Source organism: Vigna umbellata, chromosome 8, assembly GCF_029865625.1.
Source record: "Vigna umbellata cultivar VRB3 chromosome 8, Vumbellata_1.0, whole genome shotgun sequence".
NCBI classification, from domain to species: Eukaryota; Viridiplantae; Streptophyta; class Magnoliopsida; order Fabales; family Fabaceae; genus Vigna; species Vigna umbellata.
Window position 1 is genome coordinate 26,334,771 of NC_142172.1, and position 10,004 is coordinate 26,344,774.

General features: G+C 34.1%; 1 protein-coding gene and 1 pseudogene across 1 annotated transcript; one reads left to right on the plus strand and one right to left on the minus strand.

Annotated features, from left to right (window-relative positions):
* The first annotated feature begins 833 nt into the window (after positions 1-833).
* LOC148194354 (uncharacterized) lies at positions 834-3,402 on the plus strand. The gene is made up of 7 exons (XM_088097199.1): positions 834-1,120; positions 1,463-1,972; positions 2,055-2,401; positions 2,483-3,027; positions 3,099-3,161; positions 3,262-3,290; positions 3,366-3,402. The coding sequence occupies exons 1-7, from the start codon at positions 834-836 to the stop codon at positions 3,400-3,402; spliced, it is 1,818 nt and encodes a 605-aa protein (XP_087953325.1).
* A 5,458-nt stretch (positions 3,403-8,860) lies between these two features.
* Positions 8,861-9,486, minus strand: LOC148194355 (uncharacterized; annotated as a pseudogene).
* Positions 9,487-10,004: the final 518 nt, after the last annotated feature.

The window sequence follows — 10,004 nt, forward strand, 5'->3', positions numbered from 1 at the left end:
GCAAAGATTGTTGGTGATAGAAAGAATTATCAAGCAATTTTTCTCTTATTGCTCTCGTAGTACAGTGCGTGAAGTGGTGCAATACGTTTGTGGTGCAGTGCGTTTGTGGTGCTTCCTCCAGGTACGTAGTAGAATAAACCCTTCTCATAAAACCCTAAACTAAAAACGAAAGCTTTGACGGAGGACATCCTTCAACGGATGTCAACATCCGTTTAAGGTTAAACGGATGTCGACACCCGTTTCCCCTTAAACGGATGTTGACATCCGTTGAAGGATGTCCTCCGTCAAAGGTTCCGTTTTTATTTTGGTTTGTTTTATTATTTTATTAGATATTTTAATAATTTAATTTAAATATTTTGATATATTATTTTTGAATATATTTTTAATATATTTTAATAACGTATATTTATGTTAGTTTATATTTAAATTTTTAATTTTGAATGTTATATATAATTAGTTTTTAAATGTAATAATTTTGTAATATATATATTTTTTATATATTATTTTTGTATCTTTAATTATTTAACAATTTTATAATTATATAAAAAAGTACTTATTATTTTATTTATATCAAATATATAATTTAATTATAGTAATATTTGTATATTTGTTTGATTAATTATTAATTATGTTAATAAGGCTCATTATAATTTTGTAGGTGATTATTATTTAAAATGGATGAATATCTTCGTATGGATTCTGATATTGGTTGTAGTTTGAAATCTGATTTGTCTTCATCAATTAGCAAAGTTGTAGAACGGGATTTAACAAATAAATTTACAACAAATGAAATATATTTTTCACGGGAGCACTTAATTCAATGGGTAAGAGGGATGACTTATGATTTAGGATTTGTTGTGGTAATAGTAAGATCTGACATAGCTACTGGTGTACGGGGAAGGAAAACGTTCGTCATACTTGGATGTGAAAGAGGGGGAAAATATAGGAAATACAAAGTTGATGCAGTGGCTAGTGTATACAGCACTCGTAAATGTGAATGTCCGTTTAGATTAAAGGGTAAACCATGTTCAGATGGGGCCGGATGGGTGTTGAAGGTGATGTGTGGACATCACAACCATGAGTTGGCTGAAACTTTAGTTGGTCACCCTTATGCTGGCAGGTTAAATACGAGTGAGAAGTCATTACTGGTTGATATGACAAAGAGTAAAGTTACACCTGCAAATATTTTATTAACACTCAAACAAAATAATGATCGAAATGTCACAACGATTAAACAAATCTACAACGCAAGGCATGCGTATAAACGATCATTAAGAGGGTCCAGAACTGAACTACAACAACTTATGATGTTGTTGGATCGGGATAAGTACATTCACTAGAGTAGGTGTGCTGATGATTCAGAGGTTGTTACTGACTTGTTTTGGACACATCCTGATGCGGTCAAATTGTTAAACTCATTTAATGTTGTATTTATGATGGATTCCACATATAAAACAAATAGATATAGACTTCCGTTGCTTGAGATTGTGGGTATGACGTCTATAGGGTTAACCTTCTCAGCAACATTTGCTTTCTTGTCTACTGAAAGGCAGAGTAATTTCACATGGGCTTTGGAAAAGCTGAAAGGTTTATTTTTAACATCTGAGGGTGGTCCTAAAGTCATTGTCATTGACCGAGACTTGGCTTTGATGAATGTCATAGTAAATGTATTCCCTGAGTCATATCAGATGTTATGTCGGTTCCACATCCTTAAAAATGTTAAAGCTAAATGCAAAATGTTAGTTCATTCTACTGAGGTTTGGGAAGTGTTGATGAATGCATGGGAAAATGTGATGGATTGTGCTGATGAAAGCTTGTTTGCTGAGTATGTGAATGATTTTCAATACGCAAGAAGTTCATGGCCTTTGTTCTTTGAATATGTCAATCAGACTTGGATTATTTCGTACAACACATACTTTGTAAAGTTCTGGACGAACAAAGTAATGCATTTAGGGAGCACAACCACAAATAGGTATGTTGTAATGTTATTTTATTTATTTGTTTTGTAGATAAATATTTATTTGCACTTGTTGAAGGTTTTTTTTTTGTTTCAGGGCTGAATCTGCTCATTGGAGCCTAAAGAAAGTTCTGGGCAATAGTATGGGTGATTTGTGTTCTTGTTGGGATAATATTCATAACGTCATTATCCTACAACACAACAAGATTAAGGCGTCATTTGAAAGTAGTTTGTTGCTCACGAGTGACCATTTTAAAGGCTACATATATAGAGAACTTATTGGACGCGTGTCTCGATATGCATTGGATCTCATTGCTCAGGAATTGAAAATAGTGCAGCAGATAGGATTGAACTCCTCAAAGTGTGAATGCGTATTGAGACGTACATTTGGTGTCCCGTGTGCATGTGAATTAGCACGATATGATCCTAGGATGATCCCTATAGGTGAATTTCATATCATGTGGCGAAGATTGCCTTTCTCAAATGTTGAATTAAATGAAACTGAGCCTTAGTTATCCATTAAAGATGAGTTGAAACAAGTAGAAGAACGATTCAATGAGGTTGACGTTGGCGGTAAAGTCACCATCAAGCAGAAGTTACTTGAGATTGTTTGTCCTACATTGACATCAATGGTCCCTCCATTACATAAAGTCAAGACAAAGGGTGCACAAAAAACTAAAGTTAAACGAAATGAAAGGTCTACTACGCGGGATCCATCATATTTTGAGTATGTGGACGCCTTTCATTCAACCATAGAATCTTCATCTATGAGAAGTAAATTACAATCAAAGCCAAAACCAATGAAGAAAAGGAGAGTTCCAATGATAGACCAGTTTCATTCTACTACTCACCCCTTCATTGTGGACGTTGTTGATGTTGTGGCTGATGGTCACTATGGGTATAGATGCATTGCTGCGTTGTTGGGACTCGGAGAAGATTCATGGCCCGTTATCAGGAATGAGTTGTACAAAGAACTCAGTGCATGGCGTGATGAATATGCAAGCCTAGTAGGAGGCTATGATAGACTAGAAGAACTGAGGAACTCTTTGTTGGTGCAATCACTGTCGGCGGTAAGTGTTTCCCGTTTTATGTAGTTTATTTATTACATTTTTTTTCTAACAACTTCTTTTATTCATAACAGGCTAACATGAACAAGTGGATGACATTACCAGACATTGGTTATGCAATTGCTAACCGATATAACGTTATCTTAGTGTGTTTGTCATACTCTCAAAATTATACTATCTTCCCACTACGTTCCACACCACCTTCTAATATAACTCAACATTACTTAATTTGTATAGGACATGTTCATGGATGTCATTTTGTGCAGGTAAGTGCATTTTTTTATGATTTCAGTTTAAAATTACTTATCACTCAATTAATTATTGTAATTTGTATAATGTAGGTTAAGCTACAAGAAGGTTGTCCGTTGCCCATGGTGAATATCATGTCCTCAACCCATTGTTATCCTGAGGCACGAGCGTGGTCATCTATTTATACTAGTAGGATGCATGCATTTGAATAGTTGATGTACATAACAACATCTTATGTTGACTTAGGTGATTCATGATATTTATATTATGTATGAAGATACACTATTATATTTTGTTATTTAAGTACTTATTGTCAGTATTCGTGATATTTATATTAGTTGTTGTTAATTAAGTTCTTATTTTTTTCCACTTAAACATATAAATATTTGATCATCTATATAACCAATATAAAAGAACATGTAACTCAAAATGAAAACATTAAAATTATAAGAAATTATAAATGTTTATTACAAATACAAAGAAAATATGATGTCAAATAATACAAAGTCGTATCAATTAGACGTCGACCGTCTACCACGCACATGCCTCTGCCCTCTCCTAGTCGGGGAATATTCGTCGATGCCCTCATTCGCAATCTGAAGCAGGTCCACTGACACCTGATGTGCAACAGTACCCTCGGTCACATGACGACACGATATCAAGGACTGTAACATTCTCGCCATTCGCCTAAATCTAGCCTGCATTATAATTATATCAAACAATTAAATAAACAAGGTGATCAAAATTTAATAATATAAGCAATGAAAAATAACATACCAGGGCGCCAGATGGTGAAGGTGGAGACGATCTACGATGGGGTCGTGCCTCCTGTGGAACATCGGGGCGCTGTCTAGGCGCAAGAGCCGGTCGCGCGTCATCTGCAACAACAATAATATAAGGATGTGAAACCCTCCTGAACCACTGAATGTACCCATCAACACAGTTAGAAGGGGATGCTGCATGTCTGACATTACTCACAACGTGAGCTCTGAAGTGCAACAAAAAATGATCAATGGCCACTACATCTGCATCTGGAACCGTAGTCGGTGATCGTGGAATGTCTTGCTGAAACCCAAATTGCCTCAGCACACGCTCAGGCAAATGACGACAAAGGGTGTCACCAATCCGAATCCATCCAGAATACATACAGATGCTGAAGAATGGTCGAATGCCTCGATGCCCCTCATACGGATGCCATACAACTCCACTGTATGTCAGCGCATCCAATTGTGACCGAATCTCTGCGAGAGTGGAACTCTGCCTAGGGCTCTGCCACCTCATGGCACGTGGTGTGGTATCATCGTAAGAAGTCACCAACCGCCTCGTCCCCATGCCAGGGAAATGTTCGTATATCCAACTCTAAAAAAATAATTATTCAATTAAATTACATCCATGTTCGAACATGGAAATAAATACATGAAATAAATGTCAAAGTTATAATTGTACATGAAATAGAGTCAAATATCCAGCCATCTGCTTCGTGGAGGCGAGACTTGCATCCTCGAGCTGGTCGTATAAATAGGCGAGTGCAACAACACCCCAGGCATATCTGCCACACGCGTGTACGTCTCTAAATAATAATAAGTAAGACACGCGTATAGAACTGGCACTCTTATTTGCAAAAATCGTGCATCCTACTAGATGCAACAAATATGCTCTAGCAGCATAGTCCCAATGCTGCGACTCACACCTCTGAACATATATCTCTCTAAGCAAGCTGAGTCTGACTTTCGGACCACATGCGTCCTCCATCTCAGAACCTGCTGTGCCACCATCAACGTCGAGTAGTTGCACAAGGGCTGTACGAGCCTCCTCAAACTCCAACTCCTCCAAATCACACATTTGTCCATCACGGGCAGGTGAAGTAATGTCTAGACGTCATCAAGAGTAATCGACATCTCCCCTATAGGGAGATGGAAACTACTGGTCTCAAAATGCCACCTCTCTATGAATCCGAGGAGTAACCCCTTATCAACGTAATCATAACAAATCCCTGCAAGAGGCATCAAACTGGAATTCAACACAATGTGTTGAATTTCCTCGTGGCATGGTCGTAACTTATTTACTTTTTTTCCGTGGGAGATCAACTTCAGTGTGTCCCCTCGATCCTATCCATCAATATTTAATAAAATTTCTATTAATAAAATAATAAAATAAATTTTATTTTTGCACTCACGCGGCCTTGTGAAATAGCATAAGCTACATGCTGAACATAGTGCGTCAGCAATGAACCATCACGTGGACCTCCAGGAAATCCACCGACATCCTCTTGTACGTCATGAACATCCGCATGCTCCTCCTCATCATCATCGTCGTTAGGGCCTTAAATGCATTCTCCTCACCATGAGTCTCATACGCCTCATATGTTTGTTCCTCAACGGCTCGCTCCTCAGCTATGGGGTCATCCTGGATAGGAGCTGCACGACTTCTACGAGCAGAAACGATAGGTCTTCTCCTAGCTTCACCCTGCGACGAACTCTCTCCTCGAGAACTCTCACCTCGAGAACTAAAAGATGTACCACGTGTTCTTGCCATTTCTAACAATAATTTGTTTGTTTAATTTCAAAATTTAAGAAAATTATTGTTTTAAATATCATTAATAAACTATAACAAAATGCAATTCAAAATAAATTCAACTAATAAATAATTATTTTATTAACTACAAAAAAAATTAAATAAAAGAAACAATTAGCTAATTAATTAAAAATATATATTTAAATATATTTCTATTTAATTATTATTAAATTAATTATTATTACAAATACAAATTTACTATAAATAAATTAAATACAAATACAAAATTACTAATATTAAATACAATTAAATTAATAATATTTATTTCAAGAAATAAAAATAATTTAAATATATAAAAGTTTACATATCTAACAAAATTTATAAAATATTCAAATAATAATGTAAAAGGTTAAAGAAAATCTAAAAATAATTATATATATCAAATAACTATATTTAAAACAAATTAACAAAAAATATATGAAATATATCAATTATAATAATTTAAAAACAATTAAAATATTAAAAAATAAATACAGCATCCGAGAGCCAAAACGCATGTGGGATGTCCGATTAGCCTTCAACGGATATCCCACATCCGTCGACGGAAGTCGGACATCCGTCGAAGGCAAACGGATGTCCCACATCCGTTTTAGCCTTTCGTGAGACGCGACAAAGCAGAAAGCACCAGCGTAAACGGAAACAAACCTGGACGCCGTCGCACGCCGCCGCAGATCTGCTCCTTCACCCAGATGAACGGCCTCCTCCGCACCAACGGTTGCTCCACAAACGGTCCTCCTGAAAATGAAGAAGAAAGAAAGGGCCTTCGAAAAATGAAGAAGAAAGAAAGGGAGAGGAGAAGTGAAAGCTTGACGGAAGAGAGAATGGGAAACAGAAATGGAAGGAGAAGAGGCTTGACGGAAGAGAGAATGGTAAACGGAAATGGAAGGAGAAGAGGCTTGACGGAAGAGAGATTGGTAGACGGAAATGGAAGAGGTGCAGAGTAAATCAAAGGTTTTAAATAAATTAAAATATTAAAATAGTAAAAGTAAATAAAAGTAAAAAATTTTAACCGAGGATGTAATTAGAATTAAAGAAAATTGGGGAGGTGGAGGAAGAGAGGTGGGGTGGTGGAGGGAGCAACACCCGACTAGAATAGGTTATTAGTGAAATAGGTTATGAATGGGTAAAATTAAAAAATAATAATCCTAAAAATAAAATTTTACTAAGGGGCAAAATAGTAAAGGAGAGGTGGAGGGAGAAAGGTGTGATGGTGGAGGGAGCAACACCCGCCCACTTAATAGGGGGCTTTTTAAAAGCCCCAACCCCTAAAGCCCTACATAAAGTGGGTTAGGGTAGGGTTAGGATGGGCCTAGCCTCCAAACTAAATTAATTCACTTTTAATGTTTTTTTAGTTATTTTTTTTATTTACTTTACAAGTTCAATAATTTCCAAATTTTACATGATATTTAATATCTTTTTAATTAAATATAAATGTATAAATATTGATTTTATAAAAAATTATTTAAAATAATTTTTTAATTATAATATATTTTAAATATATAATTTTATTATTTTGGAAAGTTAAAAAAGAAAATTATTATTATTATTATTTTTATTTAAAAGAAAATGAAAAAAATTCAAAAAAGAAATTATAAAAGTAACACAGTTGATTTTTCAATAATCGAATTCTGATATCTATATAAATATTTGAAATATTAATTATGGATAGATTTTAAATTCAATCTACTAATTGGATGAATTTTTAATATCGGTGTAAAATTTTATTTTTTATACTTTGTCATATAAAATTCTCTTGTTGAATGTTTTGTATAGATATATATACATTAAAAAATTAAACCACAAACTTTATGAAGTTTAAAATTAATTTCACGTAATAAAAGAACTAACTTTTTTAGTGAAAATCCTTGTTAGACAAAATTGTTATAAATATCATATATGTTAGTATACAAGATCTAGATGTAATTCTAGCGATTATAGAATCATATTTTTTTTTAACCTTTTAGATTAAATTAATATTTTAAAATCAGACTTATCTTTGTCCAACAAAGATAGTTTTTATTGAATTATTTATCATAATTGAGCCGATTGTAATAAAAAATAATTAAATAATAGATACAATATTTTTAAATAAATATAATGTTATAATTTATAACACTAAAATTAAAATTATTATTGTATTTAATTATTAACATATAAAATAAATAAAATTTATAATAATTATAATAATAAATAAATTACATCAATGTATCTTAATAAGAAACTAATAAAAAAGACAAATGAATATAATATAAAATATATGAAAATACATAAAAATATATAAATTGATGTAAATGACTAAATTATACGTTTCATAAAAATTGTGTAGATTGTGGGGCAAGGCCCAAACATCTGTGTGAATTAATGAAAAAGGAAAATTAGTCTTTTTATTGCTTAAAGGAAACATAGTATGATGACTTTTTGCCATTACACAAGTTTCACAAAGAAAATCAGAATAAATTGAATTCATGAAATAATGATAGAAATAATTTTTTAAGATAACCAAAAGAGGGATGTCCCAATCGTCTATACCATAACCATATTTCCTTTTTGTTTTTATCATGTGTGTGTTCATTTGCAAGACAAGTCAACACTCCTTTATGGGTTTGTTGTCAGATATTTTCAAGATAATACAGTCCTTCTTTCTCTCTTCCATTATTAATCTTCTCCTTGGAATGAATGTTCTGAAAAAGACAATGTGTTGGGTAAAATGAGGTAACACAAGAATGTGATTTGGTTAACTTGTTGACAAAGAGAAGATTACAGTTCAATGTAGGAACAAATAAAACATCGAGAATTGATAAGGAGGGTGAGAGAGATCTAGTACATACACCTTCAATAGGAAATGAGACCACATTGGCATTAATAATAATAGTTTTAGAACAATTAGGGGAAAAATTAGTAAATTTATGAGGATCACAGGTCATATGATCACCAGCACCTGAATCAATTATCCAATCACTATCACTAGTAATAGCAGAAAGATTAATAGTAGAGTTAGATATACCTGACTTGATCACAAATCTGGCAGCATAGAAATATGGCTATTGGAAGCAGCTTCTACCTTGGTATTGGGAGTAGTTTTGCCTTTTGGATGCCAATCCGGATAGCCATGGAGTTTAAAACATGTCTCCATGACATGATTATCCCCATTGCAGTGGGTACAATTGCGGATTCCTTTCTTATGAAACTTTTAACAACAAAGGAAGTCCCCATGGTAGACTCACTATCAAGCATAGCCGCTTGGCGGTTTGCCTTGGCACAAACAGTTGCATAAACATATTGAACATTTGGAAGGAGAATGGTATCAAGGATATGGCCACAAACAACATCCAAATGTGTATCCAGGCCAGCCAAAAAAACATACACTTGTTGAGAATTAATCATGTTGTTATATTTCTCAACATGTTTAGGACATTCCATGGTACAATTCGTGATAATATCATATTCTAGCCATAATCTTTGCAATTTACCAAAATATGTAATAACAGATCCTCCATTTTGTTGAGTAGAGATTACCCCACGATATAATTGATATGATCGGGATGCATCCTAGTTGACTGAGTATGTTTGTTGCACATTGTCCCAAATGTCCTTTGTCGTAGCTAAGCGAATAAAGAGGGATCTGATTTCTTTCGTCATGGAGTCCAGAAGCAAAGACTTGACTAAGCAATTTTCATCTTCCCATGCTTCATATTCATCAGATTTCTTATTTTATGGTGCAGCCTTTGTTCTAGAGATGTAACCCCAATGATTCTTGCCTCTGATCTTGTTTTGTGCGTTCAATGACCACTCAACATAGTTGATGCCGTCAAGCCGTTCAGGGGTGAGGGATTGGTGTATATGGGTAGCAGCGGAAGTCCCAAAATCATGTTTCTCTGATTGATTTTTATCGGAAGAAGCCATCAGAAATATTAAAATAAAACACTAATTCCTATATTGTAGAGGATATCAATGTTTCACTCTTGATACCATATAGAGATGTTTAAAGAATAATTCTGATGTATTATTTCAAATAGTATAGTACCATATATATACATACAAGAATCCTATAATTCTTCATCTATTAAAGGAATTACAGGTGCACAAATCTCCACAAATAATAATAATATCTAGGCTTAAATGCTTACTTCGTCCCCATGTTAAGAGCTGATTTTCAG